The sequence below is a fragment of the Rhamphochromis longiceps genome, linkage group LG17 (assembly GCF_057381845.1).
Source record: "Rhamphochromis longiceps isolate RC_006_pf linkage group LG17, R_longiceps_female_GT1.1, whole genome shotgun sequence".
In the NCBI taxonomy this organism is placed as follows: Eukaryota; Metazoa; Chordata; class Actinopteri; order Cichliformes; family Cichlidae; genus Rhamphochromis; species Rhamphochromis longiceps.
In genome coordinates, this window is record NC_140573.1 from 21,704,400 (window position 1) to 21,729,544 (window position 25,145).

General features: G+C 41.7%; 1 protein-coding gene across 6 annotated transcripts in view; it reads left to right on the forward strand.

Moving 5' to 3' along the window:
• shank3b (SH3 and multiple ankyrin repeat domains 3b) overlaps positions 1-23,724 on the forward strand; it is a 59,873-nt gene extending 36,149 nt beyond the window's left edge. Inside the window, exons 7-26 of one of the 6 annotated variants that reach the window (XM_085386084.1) lie at positions 676-805; positions 947-984; positions 1,105-1,221; positions 1,336-1,413; positions 2,497-2,563; positions 2,676-2,898; positions 3,541-3,716; positions 4,023-4,136; positions 4,341-4,416; positions 5,447-5,529; positions 5,751-5,875; positions 6,238-6,370; positions 6,893-6,973; positions 8,281-8,411; positions 10,676-10,769; positions 11,079-11,690; positions 11,871-12,161; positions 12,841-14,137; positions 14,248-14,274; positions 15,348-23,724. In XM_085386084.1, coding sequence (XP_085242210.1) covers positions 676-805; positions 947-984; positions 1,105-1,221; positions 1,336-1,413; positions 2,497-2,563; positions 2,676-2,898; positions 3,541-3,716; positions 4,023-4,136; positions 4,341-4,416; positions 5,447-5,529; positions 5,751-5,875; positions 6,238-6,370; positions 6,893-6,973; positions 8,281-8,411; positions 10,676-10,769; positions 11,079-11,690; positions 11,871-12,161; positions 12,841-14,137; positions 14,248-14,274; positions 15,348-15,942 — 4,488 coding nt within the window. In that variant the 3' untranslated portion in view covers positions 15,943-23,724. Of the gene's footprint in view, positions 1-675; positions 806-946; positions 985-1,104; positions 1,222-1,335; positions 1,414-2,496; positions 2,564-2,675; positions 2,899-3,540; positions 3,717-4,022; positions 4,137-4,340; positions 4,417-5,446; positions 5,530-5,750; positions 5,876-6,237; positions 6,371-6,892; positions 6,974-8,280; positions 8,412-10,675; positions 10,770-11,078; positions 11,691-11,870; positions 12,162-12,840; positions 14,138-14,247; positions 14,292-15,347 lie in introns of all 6 variants that reach the window. The other 5 variants (XM_085386088.1, XM_085386085.1, XM_085386089.1 and 2 more) reach the window with 5 other exon arrangements.
• Positions 23,725-25,145: the final 1,421 nt, after the last annotated feature.

Below are 25,145 nucleotides of genomic sequence, written 5' to 3' on the forward strand. Positions count from 1 at the left end.
GCAACTGGTCCGTTGTCTGGTAAATATATCCTAATTAAAAGCAAGAAAACACAAAACCAACTACATCAAAAACAAAAGCAGCTCCTGCAGCAGCAGTGGCTTAATTAATTAGTAATTTCATGATTAGTGTGTCTGCTTGACCTCCATGGAGGATGGTTATTAAATGGATTAATGTCAAACTGCTCCGTGTTGGCCAACATGTTTCCACCACACTGCTGCCACCATCATTTCAAAAACAAATTTAACACCAAACCATCAAAACCTGCAGTTCCTCTAACCATTTTAAATTAAAGACTTTATTGGAATTTAAAGAATGCATCTTTAATCTAAGAGAAAAAAATAATATTGAACATATTTTCCTCATTTCTTTGGCTCACTTGAGATTTAATAAGCTGTTTATGGCCCATGAATTAAAATCACTGAGACCACAGCTGACTGTTTTCACCATCTTAGTGATGGGGATGAATCTGCACGTAACACGTGAGGGTTGGATTTACTGCTTTATGGTCCTTTCTAGTACTAATAAGACCCTAAATTTAGATTTTTACTTCATAGACTTCTACACAGTGGGTGCAGAGGAGTCTCCCCCGGCTGCGCATTAGAAACAATGCAGGTTCAAAGTACTTGCTCATTCTTTAACATCACTGCATTTTTGTTGTTTCTCCTGGTCCTCAGACTCTGCTGGACCTCGGGGCATCTCCAGACTACAAGGACAGCAGAGGCCTCACTCCGCTCTATCACTCGGCCATGGTGGGCGGCGCCCCCTACTGCTGTGAGCTGCTGCTGCAGGACCACGCCACCATCGGTATGAGGGGGTCTCATAGGACCGATCTGACGAATCATCTGATATGTTGTGGAGCTCTATTATTATGTATTTATTTTATTCATATTTTTGTGTTAAAAAAAAACACTTTAGCACTAAGAGTACTTGTTGTCATGGTTACAGGGATGACAGATGAGAACGGGTGGCAGGAAATCCATCAGGTGACACACACACAAACACACAATCAGGAAAATTACTTGCACTGATGGCAAGTTCAAGCCCTGTACAATTATGACTCTGTGTGTGTGCGTGTGTGTGTGGGCGCATGTGTGTGAGTTCAGGCATGTCGCTATGGCAACGTGCAGCACTTGGAGCACCTGCTGTTCTATGGCGCTGACATGAGTTCCCAGAATGCATCAGGAAACACTGCACTGCACCTCTGCGCTCTGTACAACCAGGTAACACACACACACACAAAGAGGTAATGCACATGTTGGTCATGTGATGGCGGCCTGTGGGTGTAATGTATGTTGTTAGTCACATTTTGGGGGTTTGGGGTTTTTTTTCATTAGGATAGTTGTGCCCGAGTGTTGCTGTTCAGAGGAGCCAACAAGGACATCAAGAACTACAACAACCAGACGGCCTTTCAGGTAAACCAGTCAATCAATCAGCAGATCAATAAAAGAAGCCTTTAAAGTAAAAAAAAAAAAAAAACCAAAACAACCAGACAGCTTTTCACATGAAAATAAGTAAAAAAAAGATTATTACACTTTAAAATGAGCTTTTAGTTTCAAAAATTATAATCCAATAATTAATAAATAAAATAAAAACAACAACAAAGTCTTTTTTCTTAACCTTCTATTGAAGTAAAAAACAAATAAAATGATAAATAAATATCCAAAATAATCAATAAAAATCAAATAAAGACTAAATAAATAAGATAAACATAAAGAAATCTAATGAAAAAAACATTTCCGATACAATATTATACAATATTATAAAATAAGAAACATATATAGACCGTTTAAAAATACAAATAAAGGAACATTATGTGCCTTTAAGTAAAAAATATTTTTAGAATTATTTATTATTTTATTATTTATTTTTTTAATTTATGTAATATAATATATAATTTAATATAATGCATTTATTATTTTTTTATTTCTGATAAATAAAAAAATGAAATACAAACAAGACTATATCTACCCTGCTCGACATAAAGACCAGGAAGTCAAAAAAACGTTAAAGTTAGAGCTACAGAAACAAAACACAGCAGTTACTGGAAAAAATTATTAGCCCACCAAAAACAGAAAGGAGCGCTTGTTTCAATGCCAGAAATGATATCACTGCATTTAACCATCAGCACATCTAATTATGTTAACATCTCAGCTTCACAGACACATTTGCAGTTCTGTGATTGGATGCCTGCTGCTATACTGGCTCTTTAGTTTCTCTTTAATCTTGTGGTTTCACGCCTCATGTTGTACCTGTGAGTTTTTATTATTTTCTAACCAGGAGACTTGTTGAAAGAGAATTTTACTTTGAAAATCCTGGAACTCTCTGGAAATCTCCGGAAATTATTTGCAACTTCAGAGATACAGAAATGTGAATCTGTTCAATCTGCTCCTGTGATGTTTCGTGTTTCAGGTGGAAACGAGATTAAAAAGCTGTGAGTTTAATTTTGAGCCCTACGGTTTGTGTGTTTTTATGACTCCTGGCTTGTGTGTGTGCAGGTGGCAATCATTGCCGGGAATTTTGATCTGGCAGAAATCATAAAAATCCACAAAACGTCTGACGTTGGTGAGTTTCAACACATTTAAATCGTGTGCGTGTGTCAATGTTAGCACAGTGGCTGGATATTAACTCTCTGTGTGTTTTTATGTGTGTGTGTGTTTGTATATATGCGTCCAAGTAGTTCCCTTCAGAGAAACTCCCTCCTATACCAAGCGCCGCCGCATGGGCTTGACCCGGACAACAGCTGGAAACGGCCTGTCATCTCCTCGCTCCCTGATTCGCTCAGCCAGTGACAATGCCTTGGAAAGCCCTGCCTCCTCACCTGGCCCCTCCCTTCAAAGCCTGGAGACGCACCACGACACGCACACACACTCGCTACGCCGACACACACGCCGACTCAGGTAATTATAAGTCATTAATGGTGCCTTTACACATGTAAAAGTTACCCATGAGATGTGCATGATTTCACCTAATACTAACAAGGATGCTGGCTTTGTGTTGCTGAAATAAGCAAGATCATCCCTGAAAATACATCTTCTGGTCAGCAGCACATGAGGCTCCAAAAGATGCTCCGGTGTATACATCTTTCAGCATTAATGGTGCCTTTACAGATGAGTTACCAGATTCCAGGTTCTCATTTTCTTCCTGAGTGGTCGTCAACAGGTTTCTCGCAAAACTACAACATCACAACAATGTGATTGGTTACTTGCAAGTCCTCAGACATATCCGTTATGCACGGAGATCTTTTGATCACATTATGAACTGTAGATTCATCCATCGTGTCGACTGCTTATCCAGTTCAATCCAGTTCCATTCCAGCATGTTACAGCTTTTCTAGGCGTTTCTGGTTTTTGACACAACTTTTTTGAAGCCGGTTGCAGGTTCAAATTGAGCATGTGTATATAACAGGTTTCTCAGTTTTACATTTAAAATGTTTTGTTTCATTTTCTCATAAAATGGTTTTTCAGTGATTTTATTTGAAAGTTGGTTACAAGATGTCCTTTAAGGTGTAGTCAAGCCAGTATCTCCTTTCTCACCTGCAGTCCAAGTGGGGGAGGTCATGTGGAGACCAGCCCTCCCTCCTCTCCTCCCCCGACCCCACAGATGAGGAAGAGGAGGCTGTATAGCGCCGTCCCGGGACGCACCTTCATCGCCACCCGGTCCCACGTCCCTCAGGGGACTGGAGAGATCCAGCTGCACCGAGGAGAGCGGGTCAAAGGTTTGACCAGGATAATGATTCTTATCGAAAGTGTAAATCAGGAGCTAAACAAACTCTAAATGTCTGACTTTTATAACTCAATAAGGATATATAACTATCACCAAAACAAAGGCCAAAGAATTAAGAATAAATAAACACTGAATACAAAACTTCCATAATCAGATTCAGACCTCACGTTATTTATTTATTTAAAAAACCTTTATATCTGCATAGTTCTACATTAATAATCCTCCATCACAATAATGAGCTCAAACAGAGGCAACGCATGTGTGAGGTGGTGATAATGAGTGTGTGCTGTGTTTACAGTTCTCTCTATCGGTGAAGGAGGATTCTGGGAAGGAAGCGTTAAAGGCCGAACCGGCTGGTTTCCTGCCGACTGTGTGGAAGAAGTCCAGATGAGACAATACGACCCAAGACTGGGTAAAAAAACACATCCACAGCAGGGTCAGGGTCTTCTCTGCGCCTAGAACATGCTGCTGTGCGTCACAGAGGGAAAGCAGCATTGTTTATATATCAGTACTTTAACTTTGCGTTCATTTACTCGACCATATGGGTAGCATCTGATGGGATATATTTAATAAATAATGTGCTATGTAACATACATATGTAACACGTATGTTTCAGAGACGCGAGAGGACCGCACCAAGAGACTGTTCAGACACTACACTGTAGGATCCTACGACAACTACACCTCCTACAGGTAACACAGCACCACTAACACCATCTACAGGTAACACAGCACCACTAACACCATCTACAGGTAACACAGCACCACTACACCTCCTACAGGTAACACAGCACCACTACACCTCCTACAGGTAACACAGCACCACTACACCTCCTACAGGTAACACAGCACCACTACACCTCCTACAGGTAACACAGCACCACTACACCTCCTACAGGTAACACAGCACCACTACACCTCCTATAGGAACTCAATGGCAGGTTCGACTTTCTTCAGAATCAGGATCATCTTCATTAAAGTGGTTTTGTTTGCAGATTCTTCTGCTGCATGCATGAACATGTGACAGACCTAATGAGACAGGTGACCCTCTCAGGTGTAACCCGGTGATTCAGCAACCGTGGCTGTTTCAAACTATAGAGGAAATTTTTATGTTTAAGATGACGCTTGTTGATGTTTTCAGCTTTTCTGTCTCAGTTGCCGGAAAACAGACGCCAGGCTGGGGAAGAACTAATAAACATTTAGAGATGTTCATTTATGTGAATGTGAAGTTCTCCCTGATTCGTGTGTTATCAGTGTTTATGGCCTTTTTCAGTGAGCTGTTCATATAACACCATCGCTAAGAGAGGGTGCAGGGTCTCCTGCTCTGGCTCTAACTGTGAGCTTTATCAAAAAGGAAAGTTTTTGATTCTGAAAGCAGAAAAAATGTCTGTCTTCTGAATCCAAACTTTGTCTGAGAGCCAACTGTACTTAGATTTGAGCTCGGGTCACTGATGAAGAGGTCATGTTCAGCTGCTGTCCTTGCTGAGGCTTTTACAAAAAGTACCTTTATTAATAAATCATTCATTTCATGTCTGCAGAGCATTGAGAGCGTGGCTCAAAAAGCTGGTGGAGGACAGTTTAATGTTTTAACGATTATCACTTGTTCGTCGTCATCTGTAGTTATGCTTTAAAAGCAATTTCATTTCAAGTGGTTCAAACCTTGGAGGCGCAATAGAAGATGGAGGGATCTTTTGTGAGCCTCGTTTCTTTCTTCATGTTTCAGCGATTATGTGATCGAGGAGAAGACGGCCGTGCTGCAGAAGAGGGAGAGCGAAGGATTTGGCTTCGTCCTCAGAGGAGCTAAAGGTAGAAACCGAGGGACGGGTAGTGGAGTGGTGGGCGTTTGGAGGAAGAGGAGGAGAGATTTAAAAAAAAAAAAAAAAGCTCCTTGCTGTGTTTCATGACACCTACACAGTCCACAGAGTCTGGCTTCCTGTGGAAGCAGAATCACACTCCGTGGACTGAACCCTCGCTAGTCTGAGGTGGGAGGAGCTTCCCTAACTCACCGGCTCTCTCTTCATTTCCAGCTGAGACGCCCATCGAGGAGTTCGCTCCAACCCCGGCGTTTCCCGCCCTTCAGTACCTGGAGTCAGTTGACCAAGGGGGCGTGGCATGGAGGGCGGGGCTACGGACCGGAGACTTTCTCATCGAGGTACTAGCGGACTTCATTTTATATTCAAGTAGACATCAGTCAGCTGACACATTTACTGACATTTTTTCATGTTTTTTTTTCAATACTTTATTTTGTTTCTTATTCATTTTATTTTTAACTTATTTTTTATTTTCATATTTTTTTGTTGGTTTATCATTCTCAAGCATATTTGTCATATGAGCACGCTCTGTGAACAGAAAAGAAAAGATTAAGATGGAAACTTGATATTTTCTGACCTCAGTTTTAACAGGTTTTTTTTTAACTTTTTAATCACCTACAGGGACAAAAAGCTGTGAATCTTTGTGTTTGGGCCCGTGAAACATTTAAAGCATTATGACTTGAGTTGTTTGTCTTTTCTCCAGGTGAACGGTACCAACGTGGTGAAGGTGGGTCATCGGCAGGTCGTCTCTCTAATCCGGCAGGGAGGAAGTCGCCTCCTGATGAAAGTCGTCTCAGTTTCCAGGAAATCTGAAACCAACCTGATCAGGAAAAAAGGTAGAGCCACCTGCTGTCCAGTCTTAGTAAGATTAGATTTTATTGGTACACAACAGTGTACAGTGATTTAAAGCAAAGAAAGTCAATCTTTTCAGGCCTAAAAAGGACTACAATACAATAACTTAGGTGTCATATAAAGTGGGTTTTATTCAGTTCTGTTAACATTTAAATAAGAAAAATAAAAATGAACTGGGAAGAATAAAGTTTTATTTTAGTTTTACCCCCTTGTTTCAATAAATAATCAAAACAAATCAAGATGTAATTATAGATGTAACAGTCAAACCATTGTATAAATACAAGACGAAGTTCAAGTTTAGTTAGCGAGGAGGCAGCTGCACGTGCTCACTGGAGCTTCTGTGTATTTGACATGTCAGTGACATGACGGCTATCTGTGAACATGTGACTCTTTACAGGGAAACTTATCTCAGCGCTCTTTCTTTTTATAAGTGCTGTAGACCAAAATACCCCCACCCCCCAACACACACACACTGTGTACCACTAATATGCAATCTTGCCTTGTAGCACCGCCCCCTCCAAAACGAGCCCCCAGCACCTCCCTGACCCTGCGATCCAAGTCCATGACGGCTGACCTGGAGGAGATAGGTACACACACACACACACACACGCACACACACACACACACACACACACACACACACACACACACACACACACACAGTTAGACTGTAGCGGTGTGTGTTGCTGACCTTTGCTCTGTCTGCAGCCAGGAGGAGACGCTTCGGTGAGTCACATCGACCTCACGGTCATCGTGTTGTGACCCTGCGGTGACATTTGTCTTTGCAATCTGTTAGCATGATGTCGCAGTGATGTCATCAGCTGCATTTCCACCAGAGTCCAGGTTATTTCTGTGCAGACAGTTTTAACCAGACACAGTCGCACAGCAATGACACCAAGCTCTGAACATCCACTGGAACTCCAAATACCCGCCTTTGTGTAGTGACCGTGGACAGGTTGCTGGTTTAAAGAGTAATGGTTTAAAGATGAGGTGTCCGTCAGAGTCGCAGTCTGACAAATATTTAGCAGCCCACCCTGCAGTGCAGTGAAACACTGTTTGTCCCCTTCCTGATTTCTTAGGGGTTTTTGCATATTTGTCACACTTACATGTTTCGGGGATTTACGAACAAATTTAGCGCCTCTGACCACACACACAACCAAAAGATGAAGCCGTGCCTCCAAGTGACACTAATCCCCCAAATACTCAGAACATTAGCACGAACATAACTCCTCCCAGCCCAGATGGGGACTTTGTGAAACCCACAAAGTTAGTCACCTGGCCAGCCTTCATCGAAGCACAACAAAGCTGATTTTAAGGGCACAGGGTGGATGACAGAGGAGACAAGAAGGCACAGAGTTAGGATTTTGGGGAATTCGGGCCAACACTTTGGCCTAATTTTATCTCCTGGAATGTTAGGTGGAAAAGCAGCTGATGTTTTCCATTGATGTCGCGACTTTTCAGGGCTGTAGCTGAATCGAGTATAGCTTCTACAATTACACACAAACAGCACATGTTCGGTTTTTATTTGAGGCGTCCATTTTTTTAAGGCATCATTGATATAAGTTCATCTACCCCCTGACCCCTGTTTTTCCCAAAAGGGGGGGGATGCTACAAAAAAATGATGCTTGAAAAACCTAAAAAAAAAAAAAACAGTAACACTAAGTGCTTTTAAATTGAAACACCTTTTTTTCTCTATTTTGACACTTTTGAGAGTTGTTTTGCGTGAAGTCCTGCTGCAGCCCTGGTGACTGATGTTGTGATGTAGCTCTGGTGTCATGATTTCGCCACAGTGTTTGTCACGCTGTTTGGAAACTTTCACAGTGGTGTGGTCGTGTACCGGATGCTTAATCATGTCTTGTTAGGAGTCTGTTCATGTTCCTTTTTGTCGCTCCAGAGAAACTGGATGAGATGTTGGCCGGAAGTCAACAGGAAGTCGTCTTGAGGGGCCGCCCATCAGATGACTTCAGGGCGGCGACGGTGAAGCAGAGGCCAACCAGCCGGCGTATCACACAGGCAGAGATCAATGTAAGACACGGTTGAGCTAATGTGATAAACACATAGCAACCGTAGCGAGAGGATGATTTTTAATCAGAGATTCCTGAGTCGCAGGCTTTCACAGCTCAGTGTTTACCTGCACACAGACTAATCAGATTTTCTTCTCTCAAAGCCTTCAAGCCCCCATAACATCAAATAATAAACTAGAGATGGCACGATACCACTTTTTTTTGTCCGATGCCGATATCATAAATTTGGATATCTGCCGATACCGATATAAATCCGATATAGCGTATTTTATAAACAATAAAATGTTTTTTTTAAATATCTTGCTGCATTTTGTATAAGTTCATACTCAAGTTTAAAAAAAAACCAAAACTAAAGCGATTCTGTTATACACTACACCGAAAATATTTCATACATCAGCAATACTGACCAATCTAATAAACTTAAACCTACACTATCCTCCCTATTCTGGTATTTTAAAGAGTACTTAGTGGAAATATTAAACAACCTAACTAATAGGGTTGTCAACTCCAAATAAAAATCATAGGGAACCATCCCCAACCCTCTGCCTCATAATGCTTAACTGATGTAATTGACTGTAATTTAATGCAAGTGTAAAAAGAAAATGCACAGAAATCAATAATTTTTCTACAATAATTAAATAGATTCAACATCTTTCTTCAACAGAATTGCAGACTGCACAGATGGTACCTTCCCAAAGGAAAAAGTACTATAGCTTACTAGGTTATAAATTTAATTTCTATAAAATGTTCCTATATACAATAATGGATTTCTATAAATTTTACATCAGATGAAAACTTTGGTTGTAAGATTCAGATAATTATTTATTAAAAGTAGTGCTGTCAGCGTTAACCTCATTAAAATGATGTAATTTTAACAAGGTTAACGCTGACAGGACTAATTAAAAGCTAGACATGACAATTAGAAAGAAAAGTATGTCTTTGTGCCCTCCTTTCCCTGTTAATGCCCTATCGGCCCCCCTGGCAAAACTTTGCTAGACCCGCCCCTGCACAGTTACCAGCTGTCAGCTACATAGAAAAGGATCCTGGTGTAGAAAGTAATATTAAATAAATCCTAACAACAGCTTCTCAAGCTTAAACGTGCCGCTGTTGTTTATCCGCCTGTTTCCTCTTTCTGGCGTAAAGTGGGCGATAAACAAACAAGAGAGACGGGACTTGCGTCAGAAAAGCCGATCAGCTGATCATTGATTAGTTTCATGATTGAAGTAGCAGCAGGAGAGGGAGAGAGAGAGGCAGTCGCTCCCAGCATTCGCTGGGAATGCTTTACAGACATTCAGAGATGAACTTACACACTTGCTTTACTTCTCTGGGATACCTTTAAATGCCGGTTTGGAAGCAGTAGCGAGGCTCCAAATGCTCAACCAGTCCGCCAATAGGTCTCACACGCCACAGCCGCTCTATCGTGAGACGCATGCTCCTCCGATGTGTAAAGGTTATGAGCTGGGTTACGCTATGTGGCAAGTTTTGTGAGGTGCTTTTTTGATATTTAATGGATTGGATTACATTTTTTATTTCTCTCCGATATCCGATCCAGTAATTTAAGTCAGTATTGGACCGATACTGATACGTAATATCGAATCGGACCATCTCTATAATAAACAAGCATTTATTTTAGCTGAACTGGTCGCTACTTACTGGAAATAGATTTGGTCACGGTAAACATTTCAAAATCGGTGGAACGGTCTCTGTGCAGATCAGTCAAATATGGCTTGTTTGTAGCCGGGTTCATGCTCAGAGGTATTGCTAATCAGGCACAGGTCAGGCACCTGAATGTCAGTAGCAGAATAATCTGTTTGGCATTGCCAGAGAGAGATGGTGGATGGTAAAAAGAAAAACATTGTGACTAATAAGTATTTCTGTCCAAAGACTGATTTGAACACTTTTGCTGAGAAAGGGGAAAACACCTGTACTTTAAAGGATGTGGTTGAGATCACAGACACCATAAGAATACTTACTCGTTGGGGTTGTTACTTTTCTTAAAAGTACCAAGTATTTAAGCATTTAAGCAACACATTTATTTAAGAGTATAAGCAGCTGACTGAGAAACCCTGGGTTGATTTATTGAGCCAATAACCACCTTTGTTTGAACATTTACCCTGGTTGCCCAGGAAAATAAACTGGGTTTATTTACTTCATGGCAGTACTGACTTCATATGTAAAAAGTACATAGTTGTTAGCATAGAAAAGCAAATAAATATCTTAACTCTTGGATTTTTGACAAAATCTTTGTGTTGTTTGTGTCTGTAGTCGCTGTTTGAGCGTCAGGGTCTGGTGCCCCCTTCAGCTCCAGAGAAGAGCACCATGCCTTTACCCAGAGGGATGTCCAGAACCAAGAGTTTTGGTGAGAAATGTGGCATTACACCAAACTATCTCATAGGCTCACATTTTGTAAAATATGTCACTGGCTGAGCATAAGAGTACCGGAAATAGGAAAGTCGAGGCATCATTGGCTTCCCATTTTATGACCCAAGAAGAAAGCCAAATCATCATAGTGCTGCTGTAATAGGCAGACTGGTTTCAAGCTAGCTAACACCACAGATAACTTTATACCAAGAACTTTAATTCATTGATCCAATGCAGACATAAGATCTCTTCGTAAGACCAATCGGTGTGGTCGATTTATTTTGACATCTCATTGTTACTACAACAGGCACACCGGACGACGACAGAATCACAGCTCTGATCAATGAAAGTCGGTTTCCACGGAGCTCTTCGCTGACAGACAGCTTCATCCCTCCTCCTCCTCAGACAGCACCGCCTCCTCCACCCTCTGCATCCTCTACCTCCTCGCTCTTCATACTCGACTCTGGCCCTCCTCCCTCTTTTCTCCCTCCTCCTCCTCCAGCACGAGGAGATGGACTGACCCGCTCTAGTTTCAAGCCAGGGGCAGAGCCAAGGCTTCAGGAGCTTTCAGATTCACCGACGAGGAGCCACACCCACGCCGAGCGGCAGAGGAAAGCAAGGTCCATGATCATCCTGCAGGACACGCCTCCACCACTGCAGCCTGATGCTCACGGTGCCCCTGCTACTCACACACTTCACACCGCCACACACACCGCCACACACACGCTTCACACCGCGACACACACATCTACGCTATCGCTGCACAGCACTAGCCCCGCCCTTGGCCACTCACCTCTGTCGCGACGTCGGGGAAGAGCAATAGAAAACCCCTATGCTAATGTGGGACAACAGGCTCCGCCTACCAAACCCCAGAGGAGGAAGTCACCATTACTGAAACAACTTCCTGTTGAAGAGCAGGGTTAGCATTTTTCTGTCTGATGTCTGTGGCATGTTTGTCTCAATCCTAAGTGCATGATTGGATATGTTGTTCAGAGAACCATGACTCATGTTTGCTTATTTTTTAAATATATTTAAAATAAAATTAGGCTGAGACACCAAAACAAAAGAAAAATAGACTCCTAATATTTACATTTTCCAGGTCTTGGGATCAAAGATCACGATTCATCCAAAGAAGGAGGTGGACCCAGCAGCCCCAGCAGGGCTGAGCTGTACCAGCAGCAGGTTCTTTCAGAGCGTGCTCGAGTTCAGGGTCGCCGGTCGTCTCTCTTCTTGTCAGTGGAGGGAGCGGGGTCCGAAAATCAGGCACCGCCTCTTCTGACGCAGAGCCACTCGATGGATGACCTCGGCGAGCTTCCCCCTCCAGCTCCGGTCCTGTCACCTTCACCGACGCCTCATACCTTCCTCCACCCACTGACAGGGAAACCTCTAGGTCTGTCTGACAGCACAGAGTTAATGAATGTTCTCAATGAGAATCAGGCTGCCACATTTTGTATGGGTTAATAACAATAATCACCTCTGGAAAAGTTAGTTTTATTCAATTCAAGCTTAGAATAGAAAAGAATAGTAGAGCCTTGAAGTGCTTGACAGATCAAAAGGGGTATACAGGTAAAACCTTGCGGTACCGGTGAAGAAAATAAATAAAAAATAGAGATTTTAAAACTAAGGAGGTATTCCGCAAAACACTAGTGGGGAACAACCCAGGCCAGAAAAAGTGTTAAGGCTGAAGAAGGTATCAGACAAGATCTTAATGTTCTCCACGTAGTAGAAGAACACTTTACAAAATAAAACACAACCTAGAACACAGGGTTGAGGCTCTCAACAAAACATGAAATGGCCAGACAAAGTAAAGGCATTAAGACTGAGGGCAGACAGGGCCTTTGTGTACTGTGCATAGTAGAAGGCAACTCAAAAGAAAACCACTTTACAGAATATAACAGGACCCGGGACAGAGCTAGCGACTTCAGAAAACATAAGATAGAATATTAAGAGATATTGCAAAACAAAACACAACCTAGGTAAGATCCTAGACCTTGACAATATACTGAACCTTGGAATTCAAGTTTTTGTCTGGATGGATTTTTATTCTCACTTGTGTTGTTTGTCTTCAGACCCGTCCTCTCCACTCGCCCTGGCACTTGCTGCAAGAGAACGAGCGCTCACCGCCCGCACACCGAGCCCTGAGCCTCGAACTAAACACGCTTCTGGCTCCACCACACCAATCCCCACCCCGGCTGCCAGTCCTGAGGGCAGACACAAGCGAACGCCCATCACCACCCCACAAAGCAGTCCTGAGCCACGATCCAAGCGCACCACTCCTCAGACAAGCCCTGAGCAGCGGACCAAACGCACCACTCCCCAAACGAGTCCTGAGTTAAGGCATAAACGCATAACCCCACCCCTTTTCCCAGATGGACAAGTTGAGCGCCCAGAAACAGAGGGAGGAGTGACATCACCTGCCGCACCCTCCCCTGAGCGCTGGAGACCCTCCCCTTTGCCACCACTGGCCAATGAGGCTCATTCTCCTCTGATTGATAGACGTAGAAGCCTCACAGTTGGCAGTTCAGAGGAGGAGGGAGGGGCTTACACAGTGACACTCCCACCTGCCTTGTTATCATCCAGCGATGAGGAAACTAGGGAGGAGCTGCGTAGAATTGGTCTGGTGACTCCCCCTCCTGGCTTTAGCAGCCCTCCTGCTGCTCCTCCCCCATCCTCTCTCACCTTGTTGCCACGACGAGGTGGAGAGGGAGGGGGAGGAGAGAGTGGTCCTGAATCTTTGGGTAGACGAGGAGATGAGGAGGAAGGAGGTGATGAAAGGCTTCATGACAGCTCGTCTTCCCCAAGCTCCCTTCCACCCTCCATCACCCTGGCTTCTCCTCCTGCTCCATCTTCCCCATCTTCCCCACCCGCTACTCACCCATCTCCTTCATCCGCCGCCGTTTCCCCATCAGGTTTGAAGCCTCGCCTTCGTTCACCTATCGGTCGAGGACGTTCTGCACTCCGGGACCCCCTATTAAAGCAGTCGTCAGACAGTGAGCTCCTCCCATCTGCTGCATCATCATCCTCCCCCTCCTCCCCACTTTGCTCCTCTCCCACCAGTGGCGGAGGCCGACAGCCACGCTATTTGTTTCAAAGGAGGTCTAAGTTGTGGGGGGGTGGGGATCAAGATCGACGGGGCCTCAGTCCAGAGGAAGGGGGGGGGCGTCCAGCAGCCTTGGGAGGCCAGGGATCCGGCTCAGCTGTGGATCTAACAAGCCGGTCAGCTTCTGCACTAGAGCTAAGCGGCAGAGCGGGGTCTGGACTGGATCTAGCCAATCGGCTACAGCTGCTCAACAAAGATAGCCACTCTCTGGGGGAGGAGCCAAGCCCCCTCGATCCAGGTCGAAGGTCACCAGTAGGAGGTGCCAGGTACATCAAATATTGTAAATACTGGTGTGGTGTGCTGTTGATCTGGCAGTCATGCAGTGTGTTTGCTTGAGTAGATGTTTTGTAACAGTCTGTTATTTGTATTGTTCCAGATGTGTGGACAGTGGGGAGAGTAAATCGTAGGTTTTAATCTCTGGTAAACATTTCTTGTTATTACCAAGAGATGGCTTTCATCAGCTAACAGCTGACTAACATGCACCACCCTTGACTAACTACTAAATATCTCAAATTACTCTCCCATCTGTCTTTTGAACTAAAGTAGGGAAATCTTTGATAACCACATCACCTGAAAGGAATAATCTTTTTAGTGCTCAGCAACTATAACAGAGCACAACAGCCCTGTCAAGCCTTGTATTTGTTTATATCTTGAAGTTGTACAGGAAGTTTTTGGGGGGAATAGCTTCTGTTATCATTTTCAAATCACAAAAATAGAAGAGGAGCTAGGACTAAACCTAATATACACCAAAACTAAGAGTGGGGCTAGGACAGAGACAGGCAGACACTAAGGAGTACTTTGAACAGTATTTTAATGTACTTTGATCTAAGACAGATTACATACTAAGAAGAAGGAGATAGCCTAGCTTAAGACATAACTCTAAGGTACTTAGCAAAATAAAAAGGACCTAGACCAGAGCCTTGAGGTACTCCACGAAACATGATAGGATGTTGGCCTTTGACAAGGCATCAATTGGACATTTTATCTTACCCTAATCTCTGTGTTTCTTGTGGGTAGCACAAGAAACACAGCCATCTTCATATATTCTGTACAGAAATGTAAACAACCAAACCAAGTTATGTTAAAATGGTTTATCGGTGTGATCTGACGGTTTAACTTCCAGTGAAACAATGCTACACATGAAGTTTCATGACTGTACAACATGATCAGTATTAGCAAAGATATGAAATTGCTTGCCCAGCGTTAGCCCCAGTTTTTCAACAGAAAGAAGCCTGAAGTAGTTTTCCAAAGTCCTGCAGAACCAAAGGTTCTTATCTAGACAGTCAAAATGCAGGGTGTTCTCTTCAACAACTGTTTCAAAATTTGAAAAGAATAATGTACAATTTATCTGCCACAACTTTCACATAAGAATACAATACTTGACAGGAAGCTGTAACTAATGATTATAAGGCTTAACAAAGGATCATTTACACTGTGTTTAACTCATAACTAAACATTCTATTTGCTGTGTTGCAGGTTGTTCTCCAGTCTCGGTGAACTTCACACCATCTCCCAGAGAGGATATGGCGCCTCCTATACAGTCCGACCTGGAAGTCGCTACCCTGTCACTCGCCGGAGCCCTTCTCCTTCTCCCTCGCCCTCTGATAGGTCAGTGGGACTCCCCTCCACTACCGCCCCCTGCTCTGAAAGGCCAGATCTGAGCTCAGGTCGCGGTCTAACCATCCTAAAGTCCTCCAGTCTCAGCCTCCCCTCAGAACCAAAGGAGGTTCGGTTTGTGATGCGAAGCGCCAGTGCACGAACCAGATCCCGTTCCCCTTCCCCTTCACCCCATGCCTCGCCCTGCCCCTCCCCGGTCCTCAGTGGGCCCTTGTTGTCCCTACGACCATGGAGGCAGCGGCCCCTCAACTTGTGGAATAAATACGATGTGGGTGACTGGCTGGAGAGCGTGGGTCTGGCCGAACACCGCCAGCGCTTCCAGGACCACGAGATTGAAGGCTCCCATCTCCCTGCCCTCACCAAAGAGGACTACGTGGAGCTGGGAGTCACCAGGCTGGGACACCGGATCAACATTGAGAGGGCACTCCGACAGCTGCTGGATGGTTCCACTTGACCCCTCACCTCTGACCACCCACCTCTTAGATATCCTAAACTGTAACCTCAGACCCCCTGACCTCTGGTCAGACAGTAGGCCATCTCTTTGAATTGAATAATCTTAGCAGTGACTGATATTTAGACCTTAGACCAGAAGTTTTCTGGTTTATCAGCTCTTTGATCAGCAACATAAGGACTGGTAGCAGCTGCAGACCTCTGATGTTTCGTTTGCCTGTTAATGTCTGCATGCCCCATAAAAACTCCCAACCAAACCAAACACTTCACACTGAGTTATGACTGACTTATGGTTGCGTAGATTCATTTAAAACAAAATTAACATGAAATTAAATGTGCATGGCATGTTTTTAATAATCTTGAACATTGTGTTAACTCAATGTTCTTGATTATACCAAAAGTTTTAAGTCAAATGAACTATAGGCTAATATTTTAAATGAGAAATTGAATCCTTTTTTATTTATGTACAGTGATGAATGATTAAGAGACAAATTAACAATCTGACACCAACAAAGGTGGTCATGAGGAAAATCATGAGGTTCAACTGCAGTATTTCATTTGGCGTTGAAAATAAGTCCATGCTTCCCAGAATATTAAAGATCAGAGAATTATTTTTTTCAAATACGCCACCTCAGTATTAGTCCAAAACAGTTTTCTTTTTGTCAAAAAACCCCCAACAAAAAACACTAAAACATTTAACATTCCCAGACATGGACACTCAGTCATTTAACTGGGAATTATAAAATGTCAGAAGACACTAATAGAAAATATCGATGACAGACATGTGAAAACTGGTCGCTGAACTATTGAAACAACCAAATGAACTGACTAAATCTTGTCAGCTGGACTCGGTTTTACACTGTGACAGATTTGTCAGTGTTCTCTGATAGCATGTTTGCTAGTCTTTCCAATTGCTGGGATAACATTACCTATAAAAGCAGAATCTTCTCCAGTATACAATTTCACTACAAGCCACTAAATTTTACTATACTTAGAATTAAAATGTACCAGTAAGTCCCACAATGTGAACAAACTGGGAACCATCAAAGTTTCCCTGACCGTGATGTAACTTATGAAACAGCTGCTTCTGTACAGCCAGGATTTAAAAATGAAAAATAACAGTCAGTGCATCTGAGAAAGGCAGAACAATGAAAGGAACTGAAAAATCTTATCAACACGACTCTGCTCTTAAGCTACGAGAGATTTGAGTGGCCATTTTTTTTTTTTAATCCAAAGGTAACTACTCAGTAACTGTTAATAAAATTTATGATGTATTACGATTCTTGAAGACTATAAGCTGCAGCTTAAATTCAAACAGTTGCTTGTTGTTACAGTTTTTGATGGACAGTAAACACTCAAACATCTGGAAACATCAGCTATGAAAGCATTACCTGAATTCGGGTCTGGACCATTACAAACAGCTCTGCTGCCAGCCTCTAATGGTGATCAAAGAGCTGATGTGACAATCCGACTACAAACACATCGAGACGGGTCGTGTCCTCGTGCCGTTCTGCTTCCCCAGACGAGTTTAGCTGGACCTTTGCTAGCGGAGCTGGATGACTGGCAAGCTACTGGGAGTCTCTACTGTAACACCAGGAAATTATAGCTGCGGATATTTGTCCGTCCTTTTCTTGTGACTTAACTTTTGTTTTCCCAAATAATCACTCATGACGAGTTTGTGTTAATTTTTGAGTTCATACTATCTTAAAGCTGATCATTTAGAATTTATGAATAACAAGTAACAATAATGTGGTGGTGATGAGTTTATAATAGTCCGGAAAATGATTTTGAGTTCCTTATGATTTGACAATGAGTTGAATTTCAAGGTCATCTCGATGAGGTTTTTGGAATTCATAATGATTTGTCAATGAGTGTGACTTTGTGCTGATGTGCTATGTGTTTCAGGGAGAGCTGCAGCAGAGCTCCAACTGTAAACCTCTCTGGTTTCTAACCTGCTTATTGAGGGCTTACTGTACATGGTGCTATTTGTTTAAAGCCATCTGTACAGAAAATACTTTCCTCCTTCCCCTCTTTATCTTCCCCACCCTGATATCTATTAATTAGCCCCCTGAAATTTAATCAAAGAACGACTTTCAGGAACAGGCCATAAATGGAGTTTCCTCCCTGCCATACTGGGGATTTTTCATCCCTGCCATATGTGGGGTTTCCTCCTGACCGCAGAGTTTACATCAGAGTTCCCCTGTAAGACTTAACATCCATTCATTTTAATTCTACTTCATCTTATTTAATTTTTCACCGTGAAACGTTTTTATGTTAAGTCACAGTTGAAATGCAGAGGTGAAGGATTTTTGTGCAGTTTCAGTATCCAACACAGCTGCAGACTCTAGATCACTCTCTTGCAATTAATTAAATTGAATGTATATTTACACTTACCAGCAGTATATAAACTTGTAATAAAGTATTAGCGCCACTAGATGGATAGGCAACAGGGAACGATATTATAAGCAGTGTAAGATATGGCTTTTCTGGAGATTTAGCGCCTTCCCCTAAAGGAAATTTACCAGGACTCTTATAAAGATATATTTCACCATTTGGATGGATTCAATTTAATCAAGCAAACAAAAAGAAATATTGATCTGTAGAGCTGTCACTCAAAATGTAATCTCAGATAACAGAAAAGGAGACTCAAATGAACCGAAAATTTCTGAAACATTTTGGGTTTAAATACTGAATAAATCCATGATGTTTCCAAAGTAATCGAGTTTAAATCAAATTATGATCACGGCTGATCAAAATAGTCAGGATTGCAGTTTTTGCCATCACGTCACCAGAAATAACAGAAAATCTTCTGCTTGCAGTTGTAGTTGCTCCTCAAAAGCTCAATTTGAGTTGGAACAAACCTCTGGACATATATGACACACTACAAATATTAACTACATGTTTATATGCTGCTAATAAATGTAAATAAGTAATTTATCTGCCTGCTGTGGAATCTAATCACAAAGAAGCTGAAAGAATTCATGTAGTTGGAGATACTGTCCAAAATTACAGGAAGCTATCTAAGTTAGAGTTTATGGAAACCGGCTGGCGCACTTTATCCTGATGTGTCGTTCACGCCAAATGTGAAGCAAAGTTTCACCTCCCGTGGAATCAGCCACACTGGTGACCTGTGAATATTCACCGAGCAGCCAGCGGGATAAAGACGAAGCTGCAAACAAGTTCCAGAAACGCATCCTCACAGTTTACACTCTGTTTCCTCCGAGCTCGCTCCTTTTTTTCCCTCTTTGTCTAAAAGCAAAGTCGAACCTTTCAGCTCCAGCTGTTCTCGACCAGCGCCGATAAGCTCCTCCCTCATTTCTGATCTCACTGGTATCAGCAGAGGATCACCGCTGATGGGTTCTCATGCGAGCAAATGTGGATTTGCCTGTATTATTAAACAGACTGATCGTATCCGTACCGTGTGAAAACTCTGCTTCACGTTTGTTGTGAACGCACCGTTAAAGGGGACCTTTATATTTTTATACTGGCGCTAGATCAGAGTAGCTTTGTACAGGTCAAAGTTCAAATAATCTTCATAGTAACATTCCTGTCTTTATACAGGCCCTCAGTTCACCCTGTCTGAAACAAGCCAATTTATCTTCGGGCTCTTTCCTTGACAGCCTACTTTGCTCTTATTGGCTAACTTCTGGAAGCCTGCCGAGGGGCGGCATCCAGTGCTTGTGAGGTGTACTCTGAAGGCCAAGTGTTCGGCTCACAGGGATTACTTCTACTCATGTTTACCTCATTATGTGTTTATATGCACACATTAAACATCACAACATCAGACAGATGACAACAAAATAAGTAAAGGTTTCATATTTTACTACAGCACTAATAATGATACTATTATAATCCATCACTTTGACCTCTTGCCCTGAGAAAACAGACTTATTGAGAGCTTTGTGTTTATCCTAACTTAGCACAAAGCATGGAAGCAGGAGGAAACTGTTAGCCTAGCTCCATCACAAGGTAAAAGTGAATGTTCTAGCTTATGTACACAGTGTAGTGTTGTATTCAGAAAACTAAAATAGAGCAGTCCTGAGTACAACTCAAACAGCCTCCTTTTTATTTCACTGTCTTTCTACATTTGCACATTAACAGCAAGTGGGTGGAAACTGGATTCCTCCAACCTATAAACCAGCGTTCTTTACATACCGGAGACTTGAATAGAATTTTATTTCAGACATTTTCTTAAAGTCACATCGCCCCCTTCTTTTCTGAATATTTGAATTTGGTTTAAAAAAGAATCCCTCCGTTTGCCGCCCTCTAAAGCACAATCGAAGTTTCAGTGCCTGTTCCCGCAGCAGATCGACTGCTTCTGTCTCGTTTCCTTCCAAGTCCAGTTCCCAAACAACCTGCCGAGCTGCAGTCATGATTTCCAAAGTTCTACAAGTTGATGTTGACATGCTTTTATGGACAAAATAATATAGAATGTACAGACTATTTACAGCACATTACAGTAGACTATATGGTCTGTATAATATATATTATGGTAGAATAAAATGTAGCTATAGTGTAAAATACAAAGTAGACAAAGTTTATTTAAAAAAGTAATATTTTGGTAGGCTGTAGTCTATGAAGTCTTTAATCTAATGAGATATTCAGAGCTTGTAAGCAGCTACACTGAGCTCCATCTGGAAACAGTGCAAGTTTCAATTAAACCAGGTTTCATTTTTTCAATGAAGAAATCAAACGTGCGTACATTTAAATATACAATAAATTAACGGTGTTTTTGTCCACAGAAACACTCACCAGTACTATTACCTTACATTATTGAGGTGACTGTTGTTGTGATTTAATGCTATATAAATAAAACTGAATAGAACTGAATTGAATTGAATACACTATAAAATAAAATTCTGCTTAAGTTCAGGATATTTTTGCGTTGGGTTCATCCAATCTTAACCTTCAGTTCTACTTAAATAAAGCTACACATCTGATGGGAAATCAGATGACCAAAGTCTGGCTTCTTGTAATTCTTCCTCTTGCGACAGACATCCTGGAAATCAGGCCTATACTTTCTGTTTCTGGTTATCCAGACTAGACTGTAATGACTCTAGTCTGAAATAACACTGGTAAAAATGTGACCAACAAAACAAAAAACAGAAGTGGCAGAGAAAAGAAAATGGCTAGTACCTGATTCTTTTCTTGCTTCCCTCAATTGATGTTGTACTTATTGTGCGCAGACTGAGCAGAGAAAGATGCTCTGCAGAAATGCTTTAAAATAAAACACAATAAAAAGAGAATCAGTGGATGGTCTGTGTGGAAAGCTACAAAAACTCAGTTCGGGTCATCATTATTGCTTCCTTTGGTTTTATCGATTAGCCAAACCGGTCTGGACCAAAAGTGTCTTTGAATGTTTAATCTGCAGCTCAGAGTCCTGCAGTGTGGCTGCTTACACTGAGAGAATATCACTTGAGTCAGGTATTCTGTACATGTGTAGTATATATTATAATGGACTACTGATAGTCTACTGTACAGAGTCATGCGCAGAATGAGTCAGTGAAGCAGGTTGGAAGCAGATCAGCGACCTCGGGTCCCCGCCTGTGCTCTGTTACACCTGACATGAGGTCAGTCGCCCATCGTAGGACTTCTCAGCCAATCAGAAATGACAACATTTAATCAGTTCTGTCTTATTTGAGCCAATCAAATGTAAGTAGGGCTAAACAGCAGGTGGCACCAATTCTTCTACTCACCCAGTGAGACTATTGTTTTTCAAACTTTCTTTTTTTTGTTGGTTATTAACAACAAAATAGATCCAAGTAGACGTTTACGTAAAGGTTACTGTACGAGCATCAGCACACTCTTATTCTACTTATTCAACACAGCTTCGTGTCATTTGACTGTCGTCATCATGGTTTCAGAACCACCTCATTAAACCATTGAATAATGTCATTACAACAGCTCCAGTCATTTTTTTTTCAGTTAACCCTGTGAGGCCTCAGTCATTGAATCCATGCACAGCCTGCAACTGAGTACGTAGGTCGCTGACAACATTCACAACATTTATATACTCGTGTGATGCGCCCCGCATCACTCTACTTAACCACCAGCTAGTTTTTTGGTGGTGGAGTTTCTTCCATGAAGTGACTGAAAGCAGATGGAAAGTCAGAAACGTGTATGAGGAACTGATGCTATCGAGAGCCAATCACAGTCCCTGCGGCCTCAAAGATGTAATGTGTGCTTATATTTCAGTTACAGAATCCCACTTTGCACTAACTGTTTAGATTTGGACTCTTTTAAGAAAAAATGTGAATTTTTTTGTGTGTGTGTTTTAATGGTTTTAAGACGTCCCCGAACAAAGACTGAGACCGCACAGTGTGAACATAATTAATTATCCATAATTAAGCCAGTAATTATACAAATAAAGTTTTATCATTTCTATGACTTTTACTTTACTTAGGCAATAAATAAAGACGTGTCTGTTAAATCTCAAAAACAAATTCTCACTAATACCATTTATTGACACTCATATTGGCATAGCAGTTTTATAATTAAAACTATCCTTAAATCACATGTAAATAAAGAGCGGGGCTCATAAACCATCCCATTCAGTAACTTTAAATACATCTGAAGTGAGCTGGATTACAGTGTTATTCAGTCTACAAGATAAAACCCTGTCCAAGTACTTTTGGTCATTTTTGGTTCTACAGTTTGTGTTTGCGTGTTCCGGCCATCTACAAAGATAATAAGTCAATCGGAAAACCACAAAAAAGCTGCCTCGTGATTTTTGTGCTATTTAATACGAGCTCAGATTGTTTATTTCTCTAAAAAAAATACCTGCATATATTCATATGTATATGTGAGTGCCTCAAAACTTTTGCACTTGGCACTACTTGGTCACTCGAGGGTTAAATATGAGCTGTAAACCTATCAGAACAATGTCATTTATATTTGACTGTTATAATCAGGTCTGTGATGAAAAGATTTTTAATAATTCCTCTAAGAGAAAAATGAGGATATAAATCAAACCATAGCTCCTCAGCCGTGGTTTAAACCTCTAATATTTATTATTTATGTTCCTCGATGTTCGGTAGCTGAGGATGGTCATGCCTCTTTTACCAGCGTTCATGTCCATGAAGTGTCAGAAAATACACAAAGTTCAGTAACGTTCACGCCCACGGCAGAGTAAGGAAACTCAAGAGTTCAGATTTTTACATTTTTGTGTTTAAAAAAATGAGAAGTTTTTATTTAGAGATTTTACAGTCCAAAAACAGAAGGGAATAGAAAGCCATCATTTATAAATGTTCACTTCACATATTTGTTGGTTAAAAGTTGGTTGAGAACAGAATTTCTTTTGCTTAGGGTTAGACAACTGTAGAAACCAGAGGCCACCCAGCAGGGGGTGCTGCAGATAAACGTTGAAGCGATAACTTAAAAACTTCCAGATTCTTCCAAATCTGTGTGATAAAGTGATAATTGATCAATAGAAGCAGGATAAATCTGAAAGAATGAGCCAAAATGGAAAACTGGAAAATAATCCACAGCTTCCTGCTGATTGGCTGAGAATCCTGGCTTTCTAACCTGCGTGTGAAACCCTCCTCCCCCTCCTCTTAAATCTCCACCTGCTTATAAGTTTATGGTTTTATGGTTCCCCCCCCCCCCCCCCCCCTTTCTAGCTTCCTCTTTTTACAGTATGTTTGTAGTTTCTTCTGGAGTGAGTGGTGTGCGTGTACTTGTAGTTTTTTCTTCCCTTTTCTAAAAACCGAAGAGCACACGATGACAACTGATGAGCTCTGCAACGCAACAGATTGTAATCTTTATAATAAACTGTCATTTATTACAAACTGCACTCACAGCCTTCACGTGTGCTTCTTTCACAGGTTTATGACCTCAGACCTTCTCTGGCCACTAAAGTGTGAAGTCGAGTTAATGACTGATGAGTTTCACCTCAGATGTGCGCTGATGATGATTTACTACCCGACTTCATATTAAAACAAACACTAAACCTGAAATATTTAAAATATTTGAGAAGTTCAAACTGTTTAACAGCTGAATAATGAAAGCATCAAACTTTATAACAAAGTCCTTTAACAGAAGATTTGATGTCATGATTTTATCCCGTCTTTCCTGTGATGACGCATTTCTTCTGTAGCTTCCTGCACTCTGCCTGGACATCTTCCCCTTTCTTCACTCCTTCTCTTTTTTAAACTAACAGTAAATATTTAAATATCATCTGACATGAAAACGTCATGTGGTTAGCTAGCCAGCTGTCAAAAAGTAGCTATATCTTGATTTATGGAAAATATGGAGGGTAGGTATGAGTAACTCCATGGCTACGATTTACTGTGATGTCAGCACAGCTCCATGACCTTTTTACTCTCACCTGAACAATAGGTGTCAAATCAGGGAAGATTCAGGTTTCCAGTCATGTGACTGTTAACCATGTGACATTAACTTGTTTGCTATTTTGAAATGTATAATGCTGTCTCAAGAGTCTGAGAGACTCATAACCATTGGTAAATAGGAGCACTAGGAAAAATGTGGTTGCTGGCAGTCCAAATGCTGCAGTCACCTTTCATTTGCATGGAAGACGCCAACTTGTCTGCAAACACTTGCCAACTGCTCACCAAGCAGCAGTGAAGCTGTGAAAAGTAAAACTGCAAATGGACACCGTTCTCCTTCAAAGTACAAGCTGACCCTTTTGAAACTTTTACATTAAAGGCAAGTGTTCTCAGTTTCTGGTTTACATCAAACTTTTTCCACATTTTATACCAGTCTGTGAACAGTTGGTGTCTCACATGCACTTACACGAATCTGTAACAGTGTGCTAGTGAACAAAGCTATCACAGGAGATTTTAGTGACCCTGTTCGGGACTGACTTCACAATGACTGCCAGCAACCTCCAGCAACAACTTGCCAACCAGTCAGGGAAACCTCATACCTAGAGGTTGCTAAATGTTATGGACTGCTCTCTCGGCCTGTGTGACTGGGGCCTTACTCAGTGATAAACCTGTGTTTGTCACTCATTTAGTGTTAAAAGCCTTTTCTTACTCTAAATACTCCAATAATAACACACAAAAGACTAAACTTCCCACTGAAACTTTTTCAAACTAACCTAAAAGTAAAGTTTTTAAAAGCTTAAAGTGGCACTGAAAGGAGTAAAGTCACTACAACTGTCATGGTGGATGGAATTAGAGGACTCAGGTCCGAGAGTCCTTGCGAAGTGATGGTGAATTTATTTACAGTGAAAACAAGGCAACAGTT